The sequence below is a fragment of the Trypanosoma brucei genome, chromosome 11 (genome assembly GCF_000210295.1).
Source record: "Trypanosoma brucei gambiense DAL972 chromosome 11, complete sequence".
NCBI classification, from domain to species: domain Eukaryota; phylum Euglenozoa; class Kinetoplastea; order Trypanosomatida; family Trypanosomatidae; genus Trypanosoma; species Trypanosoma brucei.
This window is the reverse complement of record NC_026744.1, coordinates 208,085-231,860: the sequence shown is the minus strand read 5'-3', so window position 1 is coordinate 231,860 and position 23,776 is coordinate 208,085. Positions and strand designations below refer to the sequence as shown.

The 23,776-nt window shown below is 49.7% G+C and overlaps 12 protein-coding genes across 12 annotated transcripts; 1 reads left to right on the top strand and 11 right to left on the bottom strand.

Annotated features, from left to right (window-relative positions):
- Positions 1-220: 220 nt before the first annotated feature.
- On the bottom strand, positions 221-613 carry TbgDal_XI1080 (hypothetical protein, unlikely; the record flags this gene model as incomplete). Its single annotated transcript, XM_011780955.1, has 1 exon — positions 221-613. One exon carries the CDS (start codon positions 611-613, stop codon positions 221-223), a length of 393 nt encoding a protein of 130 aa, XP_011779257.1.
- A 37-nt stretch (positions 614-650) lies between these two features.
- Positions 651-1,766, bottom strand: TbgDal_XI1070 (chaperone protein DNAj, putative; the record flags this gene model as incomplete). The annotated part of the gene is made up of 1 exon (XM_011780954.1): positions 651-1,766. One exon carries the CDS (start codon positions 1,764-1,766, stop codon positions 651-653), a length of 1,116 nt encoding a protein of 371 aa, XP_011779256.1.
- Positions 1,767-2,154: 388 nt separating this feature from the next.
- TbgDal_XI1060 (hypothetical protein, conserved) lies at positions 2,155-2,580 on the bottom strand (the record flags this gene model as incomplete). The annotated part of the gene is made up of 1 exon (XM_011780953.1): positions 2,155-2,580. One exon carries the CDS (start codon positions 2,578-2,580, stop codon positions 2,155-2,157), a length of 426 nt encoding a protein of 141 aa, XP_011779255.1.
- Positions 2,581-2,881: 301 nt separating this feature from the next.
- Positions 2,882-4,846, bottom strand: TbgDal_XI1050 (hypothetical protein, conserved; the record flags this gene model as incomplete). The annotated part of the gene is made up of 1 exon (XM_011780952.1): positions 2,882-4,846. The coding sequence occupies one exon, from the start codon at positions 4,844-4,846 to the stop codon at positions 2,882-2,884; it is 1,965 nt and encodes a 654-aa protein (XP_011779254.1).
- A 1,333-nt stretch (positions 4,847-6,179) lies between these two features.
- On the bottom strand, positions 6,180-10,841 carry TbgDal_XI1040 (nucleoporin, putative2; the record flags this gene model as incomplete). Its single annotated transcript, XM_011780951.1, has 1 exon — positions 6,180-10,841. The coding sequence occupies one exon, from the start codon at positions 10,839-10,841 to the stop codon at positions 6,180-6,182; it is 4,662 nt and encodes a 1,553-aa protein (XP_011779253.1).
- Positions 10,842-11,003: 162 nt separating this feature from the next.
- On the bottom strand, positions 11,004-11,639 carry TbgDal_XI1030 (hypothetical protein, conserved; the record flags this gene model as incomplete). Its single annotated transcript, XM_011780950.1, has 1 exon — positions 11,004-11,639. The coding sequence occupies one exon, from the start codon at positions 11,637-11,639 to the stop codon at positions 11,004-11,006; it is 636 nt and encodes a 211-aa protein (XP_011779252.1).
- Positions 11,640-11,787: 148 nt separating this feature from the next.
- Positions 11,788-13,761, bottom strand: TbgDal_XI1020 (ATPase, putative; the record flags this gene model as incomplete). Its single annotated transcript, XM_011780949.1, has 1 exon — positions 11,788-13,761. The coding sequence occupies one exon, from the start codon at positions 13,759-13,761 to the stop codon at positions 11,788-11,790; it is 1,974 nt and encodes a 657-aa protein (XP_011779251.1).
- A 329-nt stretch (positions 13,762-14,090) lies between these two features.
- Positions 14,091-14,438, top strand: TbgDal_XI1010 (hypothetical protein, unlikely; the record flags this gene model as incomplete). Its single annotated transcript, XM_011780948.1, has 1 exon — positions 14,091-14,438. The coding sequence occupies one exon, from the start codon at positions 14,091-14,093 to the stop codon at positions 14,436-14,438; it is 348 nt and encodes a 115-aa protein (XP_011779250.1).
- Positions 14,439-15,561: 1,123 nt separating this feature from the next.
- On the bottom strand, positions 15,562-16,977 carry TbgDal_XI1000 (DRBD14; the record flags this gene model as incomplete). Its single annotated transcript, XM_011780947.1, has 1 exon — positions 15,562-16,977. The coding sequence occupies one exon, from the start codon at positions 16,975-16,977 to the stop codon at positions 15,562-15,564; it is 1,416 nt and encodes a 471-aa protein (XP_011779249.1).
- A 544-nt stretch (positions 16,978-17,521) lies between these two features.
- TbgDal_XI990 (MP44) lies at positions 17,522-18,676 on the bottom strand (the record flags this gene model as incomplete). Its single annotated transcript, XM_011780946.1, has 1 exon — positions 17,522-18,676. The coding sequence occupies one exon, from the start codon at positions 18,674-18,676 to the stop codon at positions 17,522-17,524; it is 1,155 nt and encodes a 384-aa protein (XP_011779248.1).
- Positions 18,677-19,787: 1,111 nt separating this feature from the next.
- Positions 19,788-22,010, bottom strand: TbgDal_XI980 (hypothetical protein, conserved; the record flags this gene model as incomplete). Its single annotated transcript, XM_011780945.1, has 1 exon — positions 19,788-22,010. One exon carries the CDS (start codon positions 22,008-22,010, stop codon positions 19,788-19,790), a length of 2,223 nt encoding a protein of 740 aa, XP_011779247.1.
- A 321-nt stretch (positions 22,011-22,331) lies between these two features.
- TbgDal_XI970 (hypothetical protein, conserved) lies at positions 22,332-23,642 on the bottom strand (the record flags this gene model as incomplete). Its single annotated transcript, XM_011780944.1, has 1 exon — positions 22,332-23,642. One exon carries the CDS (start codon positions 23,640-23,642, stop codon positions 22,332-22,334), a length of 1,311 nt encoding a protein of 436 aa, XP_011779246.1.
- Positions 23,643-23,776: the final 134 nt, after the last annotated feature.

The window sequence follows — 23,776 nt, the reverse complement described above, 5'->3', positions numbered from 1 at the left end:
CTTTTCTCCGTATTATGTTTGTACAATACGATCCCCTGCGTCTGTAAATATGGTAGATTATTTTGCCACGAGTCGATGATGCTGACCCTGCGTCCTTCGAGTAGGTGTTTTCGGTTTTATTTTTTCTTAGGTTTGACTTGTTCACTCACGAGCGCAACAGCTTGATATGACGCATACATGGGCAAACGTAGAGTGCACGAACATATGAAAGGCCGAACGTTTAGGTTTGGGTGTCAAAATTGGAAAAGTTGGAAAAGGAAAAGAAACTGTAAGGACACAGAAAAGAAACACCTTCCTGACCTTGAAGGAGACAGACACACATACATACAAAATAGACGAATGAAAGACAAAGCGAAGGAGAGGAAAACACTAACAACCAAACAGGAAACGCCCGTATAGTCAGTGAAGAGTGACGAACACGATAGGTGGTGATACTTCGCAAAGAGGTACCCAGCCAAGTACGGAGGAACAAAAAACACCTTCCGTGCTGGAAGGCCTTCGGGGGAAGAAACTTGATCCAACACACACAACAGACAGAAACCAGCACGTTCGAACAACAACAACAACAACAAATAGATAAAGGCACCCCATATCCACAAGTGGTGTCGTGCATAGGAATATAAAAGGAGCAAGTCCCACAAACACAGTTCTCAAAAAAGGCGCATCCGCTTCAAAAGTATTAAAAACAGAACCGCGAAAGTAAAGAATGGGTGCGAGACAAAAAACGCAAGCGTCGCGAAGAGAAGTGTGCCGAGCACTATGGACCACGCCACAAGTATCATCATCGCCACGGCGGGATGCCTTCCGTGAGTTCTAATCCCGAAATAATTTGCTCCAAAATCATTTGCCGCATCTCGTGGGGTTACCCTGAAGGAAGAGTTTCCCATACGAAATCGCCCACCGCCACTGTTACTTGCATGTCCGCTGTAATAATCCTCCGCCCGCTGGTTCATGCTGGCGTTCGGCTGCTCGCTAGTTGTTGTATGAACGGTGTATGTGTTACCGTGAGAATCCGTAAAGGTGCGTTCCTCCATACGGTTACCGAGCCCATCGGTGTACACTCGCGTTGACTCACTCCTGAATGATGGTCGAAACGAACAATCCGCGGCACCGAACTCTCGCGGGAACCCGGAACGACCACCGCTCCTAGTCCCACGTTGCATTTCTTCAAAGTCGCGGAATATCTGGTCTACGCGCATTCCACCAAACAAATCGCGGAAGATCTTGTCTGCCTCCTCTTTTGAGATGTGTTGATAGCCCGGCGGGCTATGATACGCGGCCCCTCCTGGATGGTATGAGCTCCTCGCGCTACCAGCATTAGACGTTTCTGCCCTACGTTGCATGTCGTACTCCTTCCGCCTTGTTTTATTCCCAATAATGTTGTACGCTTCGGAAATGTTCTTGAACATCTCCTCTGCACCAGGGTCGTGATTTCGGTCTGGGTGGAACTCTAGTGCCAATTTCTTATAGGCCGCTTTTATTTCATCTTGCGACGCATCCGGCTTGACGCCAAGCAGTTTGTAATAATCCCCACCTGCTGAAGTTGTACTTCCCTGCCATCGTTTGGTGCTCTTAAATGCATTACGAAATGCAGGATATATGGAGGGAGTCGGAGGTGCCAACACACGCCTAACGCAAGTAACGGATTGCACGACACGAGACTCGTGTGTCAGCGATGAAAAGAAAGCGGAAGAAACCCTTGCATGCGGCAAATTAGTCCATAGCGCCGTAGCTTTTCCGTCTTGTTGGGAAACAAAGCGGCGCATACGCTAAACAGTGGAAAAAACGTTGGCCTTCCGATAATCAACCCTTTAACAAAAAAACCGAAAGAAAAAAAGAAGCAAAAATCATGGAAGAAACACGCTAACAAACTCAGGACAAATGAGTGACTTGACTCGTCCCAGTTCTCCATTTTCTTGTGTTTAGGGAAAAAAAGAGGAATAATACGCCTACCATACAGTTACATAGAAGGAAGCCTGCAAAAAAAATAGAAACAACTAACTGATAACTCTATATGCGAAGACAATAATCGTGTGGCAGAAAGAAACAATGAAGGTCACCGACTCGGAAAAACTGTGGTTTTGTGCTGGAAGCTGAACGGCCGTCACGAGCATGGGGCTGGGAAGGAAGAGGGGTCTCCAGGGGTCCCACCACCTACAGCTGCATACTCGCCTCTGCTTTTTGTATTCTCTCCAGCAACATTGTGCGTAACTCTTCCATTCTTTGCTCCTGCCGCTTTAACATCTCCTTCTTCCTCTCTTGGGCGCGTTTCTCCACGTCTTGTAGTAATTCCCACAGCAGTTGTTGCTGGCTCTCCACCGCACAGACGGAATCAGATGCCTTCTTTTGCCATGTGTCCACTGCTGTCGCAAAATCACCTGCCATTTTCATCAATCTATTGACCCGTTCCTCCATTTCACAATGCTGCTCCGTGAGTGTGTTCCGGACATCCGTCGTAATGACGTCCAACGTACTATTAACGTGGCTAACGAGCGCTGAACAGCCCTCCTCCACGTCTCTTTTTCTCTTCCTGCTACCTTCCTCAAGTGCGGCAGCGATTTGGCTTCCTAATAAATCCATAGGTTACGGGAACCCTCGCACCTTAACAACAGCAATAAGGTGGAATAAAGGAAAGAATGACAAGAAGTCTAGAGCGGCATAGAGATACACCCACGGTAATCAATAGAAAATAAGGGCAGAGAGGAGAAGTATAACGAATCATCGCCTGAACTAAACACCCACAGTAGTGCGCACGGCAAATAAGAAGAACGATGCCAAACGTGTAATTCCAATTCCGACAATTACTTAGGATAACATCCTAGTGCATTCCACAGTAACCGCTTTTCAACAAGCGCGGAAGACATTATAACAATTCAAGTTGTTATGTCCCGCATCCCTCTCTCCCTTCTTTAGCAGTCCTAAGAGTGCGAGAATCGATACCGAAGCTCTTCGAAGCATAGATTGATTGCATCATATGCGAGACGAACAGTTGCTCCCGTTCGTGCGCAGTGCCTTTACCAAGTAGCGCTGAACTGCGAGTAATCTCAGCTTCTGAGTTTACCACGCCCAACGCGCTCACTGACGGGTCACCCAGCACTTGCATTTCTGTTTCTGCATCGACTCTATTGCGCAGCTTCGTCACTAAAATGTCTAGTGCGCCTGAAGTTGCACTACCTCCAGATTGATCAGCTGGTGGCACCGCGTCAGGCATGTGCTTCAACATCCACTTGGGGTAGATAGCGGAGAAGCTAGCGATCGATTTGAGAAGTTTCTCACTAAGATGGTAAGCCAGAGGGTAGTCATTACCATCACCAAGGAGCTGAAAGTCAAATGCCGCCTCTCGTGCAACAGAACCTAACCCATCCACGCGCACAGACTCTGACTGCACACACTCCATAAGGGCAGGCAAACTACCGTCAAACAAAAGGCCGAGAAGAATGCACGGCATAAACAACGTCCGAGCAATGTCACTGATAATAACAGAAAACCGACTTTCTAAAAAGTCCCAAGTGACGGCACTGTAGAATGACTCCCCAGAGTGATTCCACTCCTCTTGACTGTAGTGCAACTGCTTGACAAGTCTTTCAAGGTCAGGCAAGTAATTGTACTCCCGCTCTACTGGTGGGGTTTCGTTGCACACAGAAAATGCTGCGATAGAACCTGTGAGCCACCAAAGAAGTGGAATGCCACACAAATTTCCCGAAACCAACAACGACGTATTTACCAGTGACAAACTTAGTAAGACAAGGATGATCCCAGAGGCTATGCGGCACACGAAGCGCTTACCACTGGAATGGGGTTTAAGTCTGCAGATCATTTCCATCACAATTTGCCGTCCACTCGCAATCCTCGCAGACAACACATGCGGTACTTCGTTGTACAGACTAAACGTCCAGAGGGCACGTTTGTTCCAGTCCTTCGTCATATAACCTCCCCAATCAGTGCGCACCATGGCAGCATTCTTGACCAAAACGCGAAGAAGGAAGTGGGCTACAACAAATGGATAAAAAAGAGCATACACCACCAGGTACTTTACGACCTTCCAACGTAAGAGTGTCAAGTGGTCCTTGCCTCGAACTAATGTGCTGAATTCATCAAACAGGCTGCGGATAAGCATCCTGATAACATTTTCATCTGCGTATTTCAGTGCTCCCCGCTCCAAGATACCGTGTTGGTGGAACGTAATGAAGTAGTTCTCATAAACCATAAGAGCTTGGACGGCGCGAAGGCTATCAAACTCTTTGTGCTCAATCACACCAAAGGAGCGATCCCTCTGAATCCGGGCGCAAACTTCGTCAAGAAAGTCACCCCACGCCATGTTACCGATAAAGGGGAGCCCGTGATCAGGAAGCTCCTCGTGCCCATCCGATTGGACTCGCATACGCCTCCAAATGTGCGCCAAACGGTGAAAGGGACTGGTATACCCCGTATCAACAATAACGCGCACCATCCTCTCGGTTTCCATTTGCAAACTACATGTCTCCAGAAACTTCAAAAACTCGTAAGTTGCCGACGCAGCCGAGGAAACCAACAAAATCAAGCAAAGTAGAACATGACTCGCACCGCGTTCGGTGGGCAAGCGCATGTGATGGGTTAAGGTTACGGTTCCACAGCTCACCTCGTCGCAGGCGGTCGCAACCGGCCAATCAAACACTGTTGTGAGGAATACCACGAGACAGAACACGACAACGCTATTAAGAAAGTCCACCAAGGACGCCAAGCACGAGAACCAGAGGCCCTTGTAGACCCAAAAGCGGTAGAGGTTCTTCATGAATACATGAACATCCCCAATCCGTCCACTATTTTGATACCGAAGCGAAAAGGACGGCCCATGTGTGAAGAACATTCCACCCTCGCCCACAGACACACACACACACACACCTACCACTAAGAGAACTCTTCAAGAATGCTGCGAAACGTTGCAAATGTTTTTGTTCCTCACACTCAAACTTACACACGTACACGGTGTTCACCGAATTGAAATTTTTTATGTCCCCTCCCCGCCTGGCTTCCCTCACCCTTTTGACTTCCTCCCTTTTTTTGTGTCAATTTGGTCGAATTCAACCCACCACCCCGAAAAACCACTACCGCCCCAAGCCAGGGGGAACCCTTCCGACCCCAAATGAAAAGGTCAACAAAAAGAGCAAAAAGGAAAAAGTTTACAAAAGTGGAATGAAATGGAACACAATGGAGACAAACACGGGCGTCACCGCCCAAAGTAACATCTACACGCCAATCATCACACGCAGTGCGAAAAAAAAAACAATAAACAGCAGGGTTTCATCTGTATATATCCCCTTCCGTCTCACCGCTGTCACCGCCACGTATTTGTGCATTAAAGAAGGTGAAACGGTTATTGAAGCTGCAGAATGGCATTCACATGCCTTTATCTGCGCCTTCGAAGACTGCAACCAACGCCTGAAGCGAGGTAAGACATAACGTACACCTTAAGCCCCACAAAGTCGCATCGTGTACTCCTCATTGTCGGACGGTTGAGACCTACACGGCGGAGAAGTGACTTATGCCATGAAAATTTGCGCGACCCCATCACAATTAACAACTGCTCCCAGGCGAATACAAAATTTAAAAATACACATTTAACCCTTTCCTCCCATATGTACTCTACAGATAGATGAAAAGGAAAGGAGGAGAAAGGAAAAAAAAAAACGTTGTAGCTCTACGGTTAAAGATAAAATCAAGTAGTTCGCAATACAAACATCCGGCACATTAAGTCGGCAAACACACCACCACGCACCGTTGCATACGACACTTTAAAACAGTAAGAGTGCGTTGATGACACTAACATTACGGTGAGGAAGCGGTCTACAGTTTTCTTCGCACTGCATAAATATGTTCAGCAACAGGATAGTCGCGGGGTCGGTCAACCATCCATTTCACCGTCGCCTTATATTATTATTTTCTTCCTCTCTTACCACCGTCCTGACACCACACTCACCGCACGTGCCATTGGCTGTAGCATGTCTTCCCTACAAAGCTACCTAGCACAATGACCGTCGAGTGTCCGCAGCATACAAACCGACGAGACATCTTTCCGCTCTATTTTGACTCCTTAATTTCTTCTCTTCAATATTTATATTCCCAACATCCTTTTCATTCACCAACCCTCGTCACTTTCGCATCACCCTATATTTCCAACCTCTGTTTGCCTTCCACTGTTCTCATCTCTTTGTAAACCCCCGACTGAAACGGTGAAGCGCTTCCTGCAGAGACGAGTGAGTGCGAATGCTTGGCGCATTCACAGGTGCATCTGCCGGGACTTTCTCTAACAGCATCTCCACATCTAACAGCCGAGCATTAATTTTCAACAGCTCTGCCAAATGTACGTAGTCCGTGTTGGTGCGGCACGCCCCTCCCTGGAACCGGTGGGCGTTACGGCGCAAACACTGCTCAACAGCCACAGCCCGGCACTTGTCGTCAACTATCATATGGAGCGGCAGTAAAGCCCAGAACCACGCATCACTAAGACACTCCAGCGCTGCGGCAAACCCCAGAAGTGCTTTTGTTTCAGCGTCGTCATAGGTGTCTGTGCGCTGTAACTTCAAAGCACGGACACTTACTATAATTATGAATGGTGTCAAGTAATCCGTTGCACAGTAACTTGATGAATGTGGATGAAGTGCAGTGGCGGCGGGAGCCACACCCATCGCGAAACCCTCCAACAGGCTCAGCGCGGCATCAGGAAACCACTCCCCGAGGGAAACGAAACTCCGACCGCGACCTGTTCCTAGTTTGTCAGCTGAGATACGTTCAGCGTATGGAGGAAAGGAATTCTCACGACGTGAGGTTGGTGCTCGAAGCCGTTTGAGAAAACAGTCAATTGTCTCCTCCGCGGAGCTGTCAGGTGTGCAGCCGTAGAAGGCAAATACTCCCAGCAACTGCTTCCATGTTGCTGCCAATGGCACCTTCGCAACGGTGCGGCCACCCTTTTCGTCCTCAGCCCACGCGTACTGGGGCTGAGAGACAAAAGGCTCAACAATACCAGAGAGGAGGCTCACCACACGCTCCCGGATGCCAAGTGCTTCGTCTATGCAACTATTGTCGGACGTCTGCACGTAGCTCCCAAAATGGTTCCCCTCTCCACATATTCCTACAACGCGTGAAAGTTCTGTGCTCCCCAATGCCTTCGCCACAGACGAGGCCTCCCGTAGCTTGCCGCACAGCAACTTCCGAAGTAACTTTTGCGATGGGTTCGCATCCACGTCCAGGTCGGTCCACAAATCCATATATTCCAGCTCCGTCTTCAACCACGAATTCAGGTTCCGTCTCCGCAGTTGAGTGAGGTAACGCCTCTCAGTAATGGCATTTTTGTCTGCCTCGTCGGCATCAGGCAATCCATAAAGGGCATCGAGTAGAGAAAGAATTGTTTTGGCTTGCCGTGCCGTGGACTCCCCCACTGCAGAAGCTCCGTCGAAACGAACGGCATCGACAGCAGCGATAACCTCACGTAACTTTTCGGTCGAAAGGGAGGTGGAGCCGGTGTCTCGGCACAATCCTAGCTCCAGAAGCGGGAAAAAGCCTTCCTTGTCCGAAGAGGCATCCACCCTGTGCGCGTGCCGACACAGCGCGCGCAGTACTGATATAGCGCAACTCTGCAAGTAGTGCTTACTTGTTGCATGGGCAAAGTAAACAGTTGACATAACCACTCGCGAGCCGAGAACTTCATCCACAGAATGCCTACTCTCCGTCCCGTCACGAACCCAGGCGAACATTGGGGCAACCAGACGCCCTCCGGTGCACCACCCACATCGGAAACTCCGACTCAGACTTGCCATTGCGCCCCGCGAAACCACGCTTGCATTCATTTCGTACATCTTACTGTCCTCCCTCTTCACAACGTAAACAGGCCCGTGTGCCTTCGCGTAGGGTTCCTTCACGACCAACGGGCCCTTCCGCTCACAGAGAGGGGTTTTCTTGGGGCTGGGAAGCGTGTACGGCAGTTCGAAGTCGGAGATCCCCGAGGTTGTATCCGCAGCAGGGCGGTGCACAGCTTGTCGCAGCACAGACACCCTCTGCGTGCGTTGCGGAAGAATAAGAGACTGATCGTCAAATGGGGCATACCGTGAAAACGACAATGCTGAAACCGCTTCATTTTGGTGCAATACGGGCACCTGCTGCTGCTGTTGTAGAAATGGTGGTGACGGTGGATCAGACCTTTTCAATTGGGCACATGTGTCCAGCTGGGAAATAGCACGCACCCCGCCGTCAGCAATATCATTGGCAACAGGAAACTGCTCACCATCTTGGACCTGCGTATCAGTCTCGACTATGTCAACTTCGCGGTCAGCATCGTCATATTCATTTTGACCATCGTCGCCAACATTCATCACGTAAACCCACGTCCCCGTGTTCACATCGTAAGACTCAAATCTGTTACCTTCTTTCTGGCAGCGGATAAGAAGGTCGTTGCTTGTCGTCCCAATAACACCGTTCACGGTTACACGAGCTTTCACATTGAGACCTTGGCCGATGGAGGGAGGGTTTTGCACACATGGATAAAGCTTAACTTCACCACTAGGACGAAGCTCAACGATCTCAGCGATATCACATCGAACAAGGTTCACAGGCTCAAGAAAGTGAACGGAGCACTTACCATCCCGGCGGTAAACACTAAAACCATAAACCTCCTGCAACTGTCGAACCGCAAGCCCCTGTAGTGTGGCTAGAGGTGGATCCAGTATATACTCCTCTTTTGAGCACACAGGCGCAAAGACCGCCGCATCATGTGAAGGCGGCTTCTCACCAGCTGCCACCACCCGCGAGACCTTCGGTGAGTCGATTTTTTGGACATCATCGGATACCCCCAAGTTAACTTTTGAAGCGTTCAACAATTCACGAAGCTCCACTGAGGATAAGGCTGAGGTTGAAAAAGGCGTAGGTTGAAGCTTCACGTTAGCGGACACTGTGGGTGCTGGGATACCCACCGGTATCCTTTGTTGGTAACGTGGTACCGAGATGGGGTTGAAGGGGGCAGCTGGAGATGGTGTATGACCAACTGAAATTGGTTTTTTCGGTGGCTTCTCAGGTGCAAAGAGTAAAACGTTGCCATAAGGCTTGTCGGCAAACTCCGGAAGGTTCAGGAGAGACACATCGACAGGTGCCGCAGGGGTGGCACCACCACCCCACGGGGAAGCAGTGCTTTGTTGCCCAAACCCACCAGCGCCGGCAGCAGCGCCAAAACCACTTCCGCCCGCGAGCCCTAGACCTCCGGTAGCTGGTTGACCAAAACCACCAGCTGCAGCTCCCCGAGCGGGCTGCCCGAATCCACCTGCAGTTGCCGTTTGACCGAAACCACCCGTCGCAGCAGGCTGCCCAAAACCACCAACTGTGCCAGCCGCAGTACCAAAACCACCACCAACACCGCGACCTGCCGCTGCTTGTCCAAATGGAGAGGCAGAAGTTGCTTGACCGAATCCTCCGGTAGCTGGTTGACCAAAACCACCAGCTGCAGCTCCCTGAGCAGGTCGACCAAATCCGTCCGCTGCGCCCCGACCAGCTTGACCGAAACCACCGGTTGCAGCCCCCTGAGCAGGTTGGCCAAATCCGCCTGTAGTTGCCGTTTGCCCGAAACCACCGGTCACGCCAGTTTGACCGAAGCCTCCAGTCACGCCTCGACCGGCCTGCCCAAAACCACCAGCCGAAGGAGTCCCCTGTCCGAAAGTATTTGCTCCCTGAGCGGGCTGCCCGAATCCACCTGCAGTTGCCGTTTGACCGAAACCACCCGTCGCAGCAGGCTGCCCAAAACCACCAACTGTACCAGCCGCAGTACCAAAACCACCACCAACACCGCGGCCTGCCGCTGCTTGTCCAAATGGAGAGGCAGAAGTTGCTTGACCGAATCCTCCGGTAGCTGGTTGACCAAAACCACCAGCTGCAGCTCCCCGAGCGGGCTGCCCGAATCCACCTGCAGTTGCCGTTTGACCGAAACCACCCGTCGCAGCAGGCTGCCCAAAACCACCAACTGTACCAGCCGCAGTACCAAAACCACCACCAACACCGCGGCCTGCCGCTGCTTGTCCAAATGGAGAGGCAGAAGTTGCTTGACCGAATCCTCCGGTAGCTGGTTGACCAAAACCACCAGCTGCAGCTCCCTGAGCAGGCTGGCCGAATCCACCTGTAGTTGCCGTTTGACCGAAACCGCCCGCCGCAGCAGGCTGCCCAAAACCACCAACTGTGCCAGCCGCAGTACCAAAACCACCACCAACACCGCGGCCTGCCGCTGCTTGTCCAAATGGAGAGGCAGAAGTTGCTTGACCGAATCCTCCGGTAGCTGGTTGACCAAAACCAGTTCCGGGCTGCCCAAATCCGGCTGTCGCGCCCCGACCAGCTTGACCAAACCCACTGTTGGACTGCTGGCCGAATCCACCAGTATTTGTCTGCCCGAAGCCACCTGAGGGGCCCGCCTGTCCAAAGGCGTTAGCTGCTGCCGCTGTCTGGCCAAACCCACCCTGAGCAGGTTGACCGAAACCACCAGTATTTGTCTGCCCGAAACCTCCGGTGACAGCACTCTGAGCAGGTTGACCGAAACCAGTTGCTGCAGGTTGTCCGAAACCACCAGTATTTGTCTGCCCGAAACCTCCGGTGACAGCACTCTGAGCAGGTTGACCGAAACCAGTTGCTGCAGGTTGTCCGAAACCACCAGTATTTGTCTGCCCGAAACCTCCGGTGACAGCACTCTGAGAAGGCTGACCAAAACCAGTAGCCGCTGGAGCAACCTGGCCAAACGCCCCACCCTGCGGTGCTTGCCCAAAACCACCGGTAGGCTGCTGACCAAAACCCGTTGCTGCCGGTTGGCCAAAACCACCTCCGAATCCTGCGCTCATGAGGGACTAAGTACACTAAGGAAGTCACTTGATAGCGGCGAGCAAAACAACAACAATAAGGTAAGGGGAGCCACCTTAGTAATCCAAAGAGAAATTCCGAGGAGCAAATCAGGATTGTGAACGACAAAATAAGGGGAAGAGGGGGGAAAAGAATTTCCGTAGTCACCCACTGTTGTAAGGTGTTATGGCACTAACTGCCTCTGCAGATCCGCTAGCTGGGAAGCAATTTATCCCTTGCTGGTTTTGAGACTCCTCCCATCGAACCATCTCTGAAACACGCTGGTTAACGCTTGCACCATACGCCTGCCGCGTCGAGGTAATACACATTTGTTTCAGCGTTAACAGTTTCCACCCACTGTCCAGAATGAACATATCATGACCGTCAAATTGACGAAAAAGACACTGCATAGCTGGAGACCCGTCTTGAATATTATTTTTTACCCTATAGTCATCCCAGTGCTGCATCTCGGAACAGAATGCTCGATCGCCACCCTCACCTAGAACCGGTTTCGTTGCAACGGAAAGAAGCCTTTTGGTGCTACCTCCAGAGCGGCAAACATGCCCTTGAAATAATGGTTCACAAGCGTTTTGAAATGTGTCTGCCATCTTCGGTGTACCATCGTTTATACCATGGGCCTCCCTGTAGTCATCCCAGTGGAGCATCTCCGTGGATAATGTCTGCACATTACTGTCCTTGATGTTTGACCTCTGTGAACAGTTCATCAGCACATGGTGACTAACTATGCTTTTTCCCATATCGTTATCATCCTCTAGTAGGACACGATCAGTCCAATCCATTAATACAGAGCTAAGAGAAAAGAGGAATAGCTAAAACGAGAGAAAGAATACCACCACTTGTATCATGGTTCGTGATGTATAGTAGAAAGCGGTACAAAGAAAGGAGGACCTCAACCAAACATACACGCTCTCATATATTGAAGTTCTCTCATACAGCTCCCGAGTCGGAAGAGCAGTCTCTGTTAAACCTCTCAAGCGCCGCAACATCGTATGAGGTCTTGTGGAACTCCCCAGCTCGAGAGACGAGAAGTTGGGTTAGTGCCTCGGGGTCATTTAGGCACTCCGAAGCGCTACCCTCATCGGTGCCGTCCAACAACTCCAGAAGGACACTCGTTGCAAGCGCCGAGAGATCAGCCCCGCTAAAGCCCTCGGTGACGCGCGCAAGTTTGTCGAGATCCGCCGTTGTGCTTCCAAGCACAAGCGATAGAACCCTGCGCCGGTCTTCCAGGGGCGGAAGCGGAACATACACGAGATAGTCGAACCTACCGGGACGAAGCAGGGCAGCATCAATCTGATGTGGTGTATTAGTGGCACCGACAAAACATACCCCGTTAGATGAAGAAAACCCGTCCATCTCCGTAAGGAGGGTTGAAAGGAGCCGTGCCTGATCACTGTCGCGGGAATTCATCGCGCGCCTTCCACCAATAGCATCGACCTCATCAAAAAAAACAATGCATGGTGCCTGGCGAGCTGCCCGGTGAAACGCATCACGCAATATCCGTTCAGATTCTCCAACATATGCGCTGATGAGCCCCGCGAAGTCAAGATAAATAAAAGAGAAGCATCCCTCCGAGCACAATGCTTTAACTAAACTCGTTTTAGCGCATCCCGGTGGACCGTACAAAAGTATCCCACGAGGGGGTGTCAGACCAAAACGGGCAAACAGCCCAGGCTCCAGTTGAGGGAGGATCAAAGCGCGGTGTAAGCGATCCTTCACATCGTCGAGACCGCCAATGTCCGACCACCGCAAAACTTTATTGAGAGGGCCACGAGATCGGGGTTGCCGTCGCGCCGCGTCCAGGACTTCGGAGCGGGAAAGGCCAACAAGCGTGTGCGCTTCACTCATATGGTCCATCCTATCGCCCCCGCGAACATGTGCCAGAAGGACAGCCCGCTTGTCGACGTCAGGAAATTCAAACGATATCTTTGCGGCAAAGAGCGAGTTTGCCACTCCAATGATTTCATTCTTAGTGATGCCGACCAACACCAGGGCAGGTTTCTCGCTAGAACCGCTATTCAACAAACTGTCGATGCTTCCTCGCAGCAGCCGCACGGTCAGACCCGCCAACGAACTGTCCGAAGATGGGAAGACCTCATCCATGTCAGGTATACACAGCACAATGAGTCGACTTGCACAATAGTCCCCTCCCTGACCGTAAACAGACGATGGGGACCACCACACCAGCGTTCCGTTTGTGTCAGCTACGCACTTGCGAACAACTGTCAGGGCCTCGCAGCCGGACGAATCATGAAGAGAAACACCTAGCCAACGCCCTGGGGACTGTAGCATGGCTTGCATCACTGTTCTTAGCTCCTGTGCCTGCTCATCCAATCCAACGAGCACATCGCTTGGCCAAAAATATTTAGCAGACCTCTGATTTAGTTTTACACGGGCTGTTGAACCCACCAACGCCAGGCCACGATACCCTCTCTTCAGCTCAGCGTCTTTTACGCGAAACTGTAATCCTTCTTGTGTCATGACGTCACAATCAACGACTACGTACCGTCCAACTAGCGAGGCAAAAAGTCGTTCCATAAAACCAGGTGTACTTACTCGAGGGCCCTCAAGCAAAACTGTTTTGGCCTCATACGTGCTAAGTGGCGTCAATACTCGAAGAGTGTCACCCCCACCACCTGGATGGACGGGAACCTCCACAAATCGTCTTTTAGTTTGCTTTGAAGGACCGATGAAGTATACCTCATGAGTCCCCGCAGGTGAGAAATCCTGTGCAGTGACCCTCTCGGCTACCTGACGATTTAATGTTATGCTACAGTCCAGCTCCCACGATGCTAATTCTTCATCTGATGAAACCACGCCACATATTGCCACGAAGTCGTCATTAACTTGCACAAGGGCGACGGGTGATGACGAGCATGGCCAGCGGGAGGGCACCCTAATCATCAGCTTTAAAGGGAGGGAGTCCAATGGTGATGAGGCAACAAGATGTTCCCGCGTACCACAATAGCAAAGGATAAAAATGAGGAAGTGAAAAGGAATGTTAGGGGAAGGGGAAGGAAAACAGACATTTAAACACAGCCAAACGTACTTCCTCCGAAGGGTAAAGAAACGTCAACAGTACCACAGCAGGCGTGTAGAGGTCGGACAGTGGGTCCTGGGATTAAACTGGCAGAAAAATGTGAAAGCTGAAATGCGGCCTCAGCAAGGGGAGAAACAAATCATTAAAACTAGCAAAGCAAAGGTAAAAGAGGAGGATAAAATGTAAATAGAAAATGAGGAAGGGTTGCTATTATTTGAGCGAGGGGTGCGCGTCTTTCTGCTGTTACCATAGAACCTGCACCCCGTTGTGTCATATTTCGTTTGTATTTCTCTCCATTAACCCTTTCCTCTTCTCTCTCACTACCTTTCATTTTCCCCCATTCCCCGTGTCCCGCCTTACACACACATGCATATATAAACACCTGTTACGCACGCAATATCAAACGCATTGCCCGCATATGCTTTTCTTTCGCAAAAAGAAAATGAGGAAAAGAAAACAGAAATGCGCAATTTTTAAAATTTCTTTCCTGTCCTTTTCAACGCATTTAGAGCCCCTCTTTCCTTCTTTAATTCCGTGTTGAGCACATGTATTTCCCTCATAGCAGCTGCAACCTTTGTGACTAGAAACGGCCTCCTAACTTCCACACACAAGCACAGACACGTTTTGAGGTTCACTCTCCCAGCCTTTCCGCGAAATGCACCACGTTCGCCCTCTCTTTTTTTTTTGCCTTTTCCCCCTTTTTCTCCCTCTTTCTATAGATATATACTTAAATATACGTAATTATGTTTCAACATTTGCCATTCTGCCGTGCTTGAGTTTTCTTCCATTCGTTTCTCAATTCTGAGGAGGCGAAACGAGGAAAGAAACGATTGGGGACGGGGAAAATATCACCAGTAAATAACAACAATAGCAATGAAACCACTTTTAAAAAGTTAAATTTAAAAAAAAAAAAAGAAGTACATGTGAGAGGGCAGGTAAGCGAAAAATAATAATCGGAATTCAGATTAGTAAAACGCGAAAAAAAGAGGGTCAAAAACATTATTGTGAGTCCAACACACAAACCTGAGAGCGATGCACCGTTGATTTGCTTTGTTTTCTCTGTATGTGTGTTTACATTCTATGACACGCGGCGCGTTTATCATAATACTCAACACCCGCATAAAAATAACAACAAATAACGTTAGGAGAGCAAAAGAGAAGAGGAAATCAAACACATGAAGCGGGAGAAAGCAAAGAGGGGAAATAACAACAAGCACTGTGGTGCAGCAGTTGATCGCCAAAAATATGACAAAAAACAGAGTGGACCAGGATGAAGAGAAAAGCAGCTCTTTTCAGCTGCCGTATCTTCGTTAATAGTGCTTGATCGTCTCCCCCGCACTCCCTTATTCGTTCCTTCACCATCAAGAAAAGGGGAGAAGCCATAGTTTCAACAAAAGGGAAGAAAGAAACGCAATATTACGACCGGCGATGACCGCAACAGGACCAAACAGAAAAATTTGAATGAACGAGTTAAGTGTGTAAACAAACCCATTATGCACATATACAAGTGAGTTCATGCATGGATCTCATGTGATTAGTTGCTTTCCCCCGAGTGCATACAAATGGGTTCGTGCACTTGTTCTGTATGTATCTCATATCTATGGTCTGGATGTTTATGGAAAGAAGGCTTTGCTTTTTGTATGGAAATTCTATTTGTTTAAATGTTAGTACCCCTTGTCGCTTGCCACATCGCCCAATGTGCCCCCATGACGTCCAAAAAGGCATTCGCAGGCGACTGTACCGTTCGCGTTAATAACTGCATCATCAGACTGGGAATCCTGAATCGGATTGCGTGCCATCTGCAGGCGGATGTTGCAGCCAAGAACGTTTGCTCGGCCGAGACGTAGAGCAGCCGCCACACCGTCGGCGGTGGCCATCTCCACGAAGGCAAAAAGGGTTGTGTAACCCTTCCCGCGGCAAACGCGAACTTTGTTTACACCTCCACATGAAGTTAGAAGGTCCATAAAAGTGCGCTGAGGCATTGAAGCGGGAAGGTGAGAAACGTACACAGTTCGCATTTTCAAACCTGGAAATGATGACGCAGCTCTGTCTGCCGTTGGCAGTGGCGCGTTAGCAGTCGGTTTGGGCGAAATGAACTCCGTGCTTTGATGGAAACGGCGAATGTGCCCCCGCAGAGCGGACCGCAGAGGCTCCTCAGTTTGTAGAGACAACTGGCCAACCAGAGCCCAGAAAGAAGCCTTTGACATAGCAAACGGCAACGACGCACAAGCATGCGCCACAGCACACACATTGTCAATCTGCCCAATGGACTTCACGCCACGCTGGAGAATGCCAGAGGCAATTTGGAAGGGGTCGCCGGTCAGAAAACCGGAACAGAAGAGTTCCCCAAGAAGCACACCACAGTTCGCCTTAGTATCTGTGTGATCCTCCTCGAAAATGTGAAGAAGCAGATTCCGAACGAGGGCCTCCCGAAACTCCTCAACTAAGAAGGAATTCGCCTTGAGTTGGCTTAAAGTTTCTGAAACACGAGCAAACAACGAGCGAGGCGCGCGCTTCACCTCTTCAACCAGTTCCATTGCGCAGTAACTTGGCTGTCTGTGTCCCTCAATAACCTGCACAATGCACTTGATAGGACAATCCGAGTACAAGAGCGGAACGATGCTTTCTTGACCTGAGGAAACAGCGCTCCTCGCGAGAACAACTTCGTCCATCGACGCAGGACGTACGCAAAGAGCTTGCGCCTGGCGACAAGGAATGAATGTATTCATCTTCTCCACAGCGAGCTCCGCCATGAAGTGGTTGTCAAAGCCGACGTACCCAACCACCGCGTTGTCCCATATAACGAAGGCCTCATCACCGCCATAAGGGTAAAACATTTGCCGCAACGTCTTGCTTGATGTGCTCGGGTCCAGACGTGTCACCCGAATCCAGTGCTTCGAATCGAAGTCCATCAGTGCCCCGTCGTCATACATGAAAGAAGCGTCAAGTGTACGATTAATTGTCGAGATATCATGTCCCGCTGTCACCTCTGCAGTGGACGCAGAGCTGATAGGCGACACGGGACGATCTGTCAAAAAGTTCACGCTCATCATCGACTGAAACAGTTGGCCTTCCTGCATTATTACTTTTTATTATTATTATTTTATTTTACAACCTTGCTAATTGTTTTGTTATTAAATTCTTTTATTATTGGCAGTCAGTCTAACGCTGTCCCTTTTTGCCGTTTCTTTCTGCTTCTCTCCTTTAACTCTATTGTTTTTTTTGTTTTTCTCCCTGGTATTGCTATCACACTTACCCTGTGCTGGAATTGTGCAAAGAGTAGGTAAACGAAGAAGCAGATAGGGGGAGCGTATGGTTGTGATTACGAATGTGCACTCACACACAACCCTTGTTGCTGCCCACGCGACGAATGTGCCTAGAACAATTGACAAACTCCTTTCTTTCCCCTCTCAATCCGCTCCTTGTTCGCAATTCTCCATGTTGCTTCCCCTTTCTGTCTGATGCACCCCCACCCCCTCTTGGTTTCGTTTCGACTTGAGGAAATAAACGCGTAATGTACACACAACAACACAATACGTAAGGGAATGGAGACTGACCACGCCCCAAGCCCCGCCCCCCAACAAGCACACACGCACATAAGGCGGCTACGGAGTGAATCACGCTTCAACGATACCGCCCTCCCAGTGCCAGCGCAACTAATTCCCTCCGCCTCTCATCCGGCATCTGCTCCGAAGCGAGACTCACATCCCCTCTTCCCACCGGGGACATTGCGAGTGGGAGAACTTGTCGCTTGTCGCTCTCCAGTATGTGATAACGCCGCTCCTCAAAACGCTTGTAGTTCCACCGAGGCAGCATTGTGGAACGAACACTCCCAATTACTCGCTCAGGTGTGAGACTGAGCTGGCACTTCTCGGCGGATACTGCCACCTCTTTCCTGCGGCCCTCTTCCTCAGTCAAAAGCTTGGCTACCAGTGAGAGCGATAATGAACCTATTGTCCGGGGCTTCAAGTGCAGCTGCTCAGGAATCGACATTGGCTCATTTACCCAATTCTCCTTTATGCGTTGTACCTTTGGTTCCAGCACATTGTACAACAACTCAGCCGGAAGACTCTCCAATACGTGACAGCACAGCACGTGAAGAATAAGAGCGTCTGAAGGAGGGAAGAGCGCATTATTATGCGTACGATCAGTTGCTTTCGTCCGTGCGGCGAACCAACTCATCTCCCCAACAATGGCACACAACATCTGGCCGCACTGATTCGGAGTCAATGACCAGTCACGCATCTTACCCACCGGTTTCTCGCCCACCAGTGCTTTCATTAGTAGTCGATCAAACAGTCCGTGCAACGCCTCCTCACTCAACACAGAAGACGTTAATGCGGCATAAGTCTCCGAATCAATGCCCGGGAAAAGGCGAAGTGTGCGAGCGCGCACTTCGTGCCGTAGTGAACTTTCTCCATACAAGGCAAGCCGGTCAAAGTCTGGTGTCGTGTTCCAAGTTTGTGTTTCCTTCACGTGAAAAAGGAGACTGTGAAGCAGCACATTGTGGCGCCGAAGGAAACTAAGTGCCGTATGAAGTCGGCCCAACCGGCGCGTGGTTTTGGCGCACGTGAATTCTTCAACAAGCCGGCACGGATTCGCAATTGTTGCATAGATTTGTTTGATGGGCAACGGCTCGGTAGGTGACGTTAGGCGCCCCTTCAGTAGCTCAAAAATACGCATGTCAAACGACTTCCTGTGAGACTCCCAATCTTCAACGCACTTACCGGTGAGTGCACACATCGGCGCTGCCGTATGGAGTACCACAGCCCGTCTCATGCGGAACCGATAAAACAAGCGATCCTTCAAATTCAAGAGGAAAAAAAAAGTTGAATACCACACTCACCTCACACCAGCAAAGCAACATCAAAAGAAAAATTCCAATAACACATCTACACAACTCCGAGTTACAACTCCCCATTCATTAGGACATTGCCACTCATGCAGTTAGCACGTGAAGAGTGAAGGTGTTGGGCGTTACTGTTGCTCACCGAATCAGGCGATAGTTAACAAAATGAAAGGGGGAAATAAACTCCGCGTCACCGTCACAAACAACTAGTACTCAACAGTCTCACAGAGATGAAAACAAGAGGAGACAAGAAAGTGTAAATAACCGTCAACACCAAGCAAAAACGAAATACAATAGCCTGGTCACCACCTGTACAAAAAAAAAAAAAGAGGTTAGACAATAGAAATACAGTACACCTATACATGGTACCTACAAACGCTCATACAAACACACGTTCCTCATACCAAACCAACCACCAACGCACACTAAATATAGAAATGAAGTAACAAAGGAGTGAAGGAATGAACGAACATAACGGTGGCAAAATGATGGAAAGGCAGTGGTTTGGAACGCAACACAGATGTTACGAGGCACAATATCACGTTTCCACTGCCTCCATCTCTCCTTTTTTTTTACTCGCCCTCCACCTTCGTGGTCACCACAGGTGATCAGCTACTACACCTCGAGCAGTGAGTAAAAATATATGCATATATATATATATATATATATATATATATATATATATATATATATATATATAGATAGATAGATAGATATAGACATATAAAGGTAAATATGGAGTAACAAAGCGCATGGTGGATTCAATGAATTGCTCCGCTTTGACAGCAAACAAAGGAAAATACGTCCAAGAAAAAACGTAAAAGAAAAAGTTAAAGCCTTCCTCGATATGCGTCAACGCAGAATAGAGGAAGACAGCAAAAATGACATGTTTCTCGATAACATCACGCGTACGGTGGCAAAAACCAACAGACAATCAGTGAAGGGAGGCAAAAGAACTGAAAGGTACAATACAGATCAAAGTAGAAGAGGTACTGAAGAAATACGTTATAACCGCCTACTACACCACGGTGCCAGTCGATCCTACACCTCCTCTGCTTCTTCAACAATTGCCTTCGCGTCAAATATATTTGGATTCAGCTGACTTGTATCAACAGGAGGCGTTACCCGCCTCAATAAAACGGCGCTTCGGAACCGGTAGATAAGGGGCCGCAATCGTACGGTGAAGTCCACTCCACACGTAGCAACATCCATAGAAGTTAGTTGAGTTGCCTCCGCCACCAGACGGCGCAGCGTGCCCTGTGGAATACCGGGATCCTGAGCGCTAAGTGCGTTTACTACATCTTGAAGCTTTACGGTATCTGCGTCGAGGGCAACTGAGCGAATTGCCTCAACCACCCGCAGAGTGAACTCCTCCACCTCTCTGAGCAGCTGCTTCTTCAGTAAGTACAGAAAGCGAGAGTCTTTCCTAAAGAGAAAATCAACGGAGATCATTCCATTCGCATCGCTGTTACGCCAGAGGTAAAGGCGCAATTCTAGCATGTTCAAATACGTCTTTTCTTGTAATTTGTTCCGGAGTTTATCATAAAGTACTGAGCAGCGGACGAAACGGTGAGCACTCATAGACTCACGGCATAGCTCCTCGAAATACGCTATATCTTTCGTCCACGCATGAACAACGTCTTCAGGTACACACTCTCGAAATATTAAGAGAAATGCACGACAATCGGGATCATAAATGTTGTGCTCGCAGACGTGAACTATGTTCACACCTAATTCCTGCGCACCTGACTCAGATCCAGTTGTTTTTTGCAACCAACAGATAAAGTGATGTTTTATCGACGAATCAAACGAATTCCGCCGGAACCCCCACCAACTGTTCAACATATCTATGGTGTCCTCCCTCTTCAGGTACCGATTTCGAACGGGGAGGGTAGCTTTTAAAAACCCAAATGGATGATCCTCTGACGCACCAGGGGGTATCAGCACATCAAGTCGGTCTAACTCAGCACCCGTCATCTGCTCCTCCCGTAACCATGCAGCAATCAACCTACTGTAGGTGGCATCACCCTCTACAAGTCGTCGGTCATTCTCCAGAGCTCCTGGATCTGCGGAGAACCTTCTTGCGCGGGAGGTGCTTGCAGGCCGACCACCCCCACCACTACCGCAGGCAGAAGCGCAACGGCTCGCAAGTGCGTCAGCCAACTGCTGCTTTAACTGCTCCCGCTCGAGGAGTAATTCGTCAATGCGCTCATTAATGAGAGCAAAGTAAGCGTTATCCCGATTCCTTCTTTCCTCCTCCTCAGATGCCTTCTGTCTCGCATTCTCTTCAGATTCTTCAAGCTTCTTCTTCGCTTCCTGCTCGCATTCTTGATCAAGTTTCTTCTTAGCTCGCACGTCTTTACCCTTGAAAATCGTATCCGGTCCACCAGTGCATAGTGTTTTCTCCAAAAGTGCGGTGTATCTGCTCTCCACATCCTTCAGTTCTTCCCTCACCATATCCACTTGAACCTTCAAGCGACCTATTTCTCTCTCATTTGCCGTGCGCGCCGCAAGGAGCTGAGAGTTACGAGCGGCCTCCTCAATCATGGACTTTGTTAACAATTTGGATGTATCCGTAGCCTCCCGGGTTTCTTCCTTCGCCTTCTTCAGTTGGGCTCGTAGCGTTTCGTTAGACTCTTCATACGAAGTAATTTGGTCGCGCAGGGAATGAACTATCCCTTCAGTCGCCTGAAGTTGAGCATAGTGATTGCTAACAATCGACTTAAAGGCCTCCCGCTGTTTTAACATCTCCATCGCGTGCACACTACGGTCACTGCTTGTCTCCAACTCAACAGCTCGGAGGCGCTTAACCTCACTAAGGAGCTCCTGGAATGCCGCCTCGTACTCGTCGCGGATGAGAGATAGCACCTCTCTATATTCTGAGAAGTGTTCCAGGAAGACCGAAAAGGCCTCCCTCACTATGTGCAAGGTGTCCACATGCGTGCAATCGCGGTTCCCGGTGGAATAAATCTTATATTCACGGCGCACAAAAGCTTCCAACTGTGCCGCAAGGGGGGCCTTTGATATTGCAACTGGGCCTAGCGCTTTGGATGGGACAAGGGCACGAGGAAATACGGGAGCCTCCGCAAGTGCAGGTAACCTAGAAGTGGATGGGACCCTTAACCTAGGGCTCACCTTAACTAATGAATGGGGCGATACCCAGGGCTTCGTGGCCGAATGAAATCCCTGGTCGCCGATGCATCTGGACCTACGCGCGGGAGTCTTAAATCCGAGAGTACCGACCTCAGCCTCCTTGTGAGGCATTCCTACTACTGAGACGACGCCACTGTCTAATGCTTGGGGACAAGTAATCCAGCACACACCACGTTACGTGTGCGTCTGCGTGATTCCTCCGCAAATTGAGACAATGAAACAAATACAAACGCGAAGAGAACAATAAGCAATGAAAGTGACACCAACATGGTAAAGGCAATGGCGCATACGACACAACAACAAAAAATACGAAACAATAGCGGACGTTACGGCAAAACACGAAAGAAAACTAGAATTCCACCACGCACACGTAGCAAAGGCTACAGAAAGCACTATGCATCCGAACGGGCATCCCATCATCCGGCCAGTGCCCTACCATACGCTGGGGGCGAACTTTTTTCGCTTCATCTTGATGTAGTCTTTTGAAATCTTCTGGACTCCAAAACCCACCACACGCGGTGTCTTCGGACTCTTGTGACGATTGTTCCCCACAGAGGGTCCGCTCCACGTCTTAAATTGCGGCGGAACAAACCGCTCCACCTCCGCCGCACTCGTTGTGACAGGTTTCACCTTCACAGCGTATTTACCCTTGAACAACTCACCGCCAAGGAATCGACAAGGTTCATTCATTTTCATGACTTCTTTCTGCGGCACACGGACGGCGCGCACCGCATCCCACAGCTGAGGTGCATCATCCGCGAGTGCCGGATACTTTTCAAACAGTCTTCGAAACCCTACCACCAACTGCCGATCGCAATGACGGGCGAAGCTCCCCCGAGACCGTAGTGACAAAAGTTTAGCTGTGAGTGTCTTCACGAGTTCCCTTCGGGCCGATTGAATGTCCCAGTCATTGGCATTGTAATCCAGTACGTCCACGACTCGCATGTGGACTTGGTGTAAACTCACCATCATCTTCAACAGTGAATCAGCCGTCACTTTTAGGGGCTTGATCAGCTGACAAAGTGCTAAAACAACGTCACCAGTTGCAACTCCTACGGCAGCAAGTGACCCCAGCAACCTTTCCGCATCCTGAACGGAGGCTTCATAATCCTCCCGCGCCACCGAGATGAGGCGGGACTCCAACTCGCCGCACAAAACATCCATCATATTTGGCTGACTTGAAAATAAAGTGGGAGAGTCACTGGAGACGTCATCCATTTGCTCTTCAGACGCGCCCCCCGAGTGCAAAGCAGCCTCGGCAATGCTAAAAAACTTCCGATCCCATTCCTTCACAGCTTCGTACACGTCAACGACACTACCTAATGTCATGTGCGGGGCGCATTCAGTGCACCGCCCGAGGGCAATAGCTACAAGCTGGGGATCATGAACTAACCCATGCTGACACATAATGCGAAAAGCAGTTGCCGTACGGACAGCAAAACCCTGCATCAGGCTCGCGTGTCCCTGACACAAACTGGTCGGTGATTCAGCTTTGAAAACCTTCCATAAGCAACCAAACATGAGCGGCTCATGACGAATCCCATGACGCGAGAATATATCTAGCACCGCCACCGTGTGAAGGAGGTCAAGCTGCGGTATCACCTCAATTGTCTCCACAGCCAAGGACGCCAGCTCGGGCGACTGAATCTTTGGGCAAAAAACCCTACTGAGTACGGCAGTGTGAGAACCCAAGGGTACACTAAGTTCATTCCCCAAGCACCTCAACAGGCGCCCTGTACGCATGCCGTGAGCCTCCCACACACTTCAAAAAAAAAAATAGTGGATGTGCACAACAGCTAGCCAGAACGGTAAATAAGAGAGAAAGAGAAGAATCCTCACAACGAATAAAAAAAAGGCAGTAGAGGATCGCACTCGAG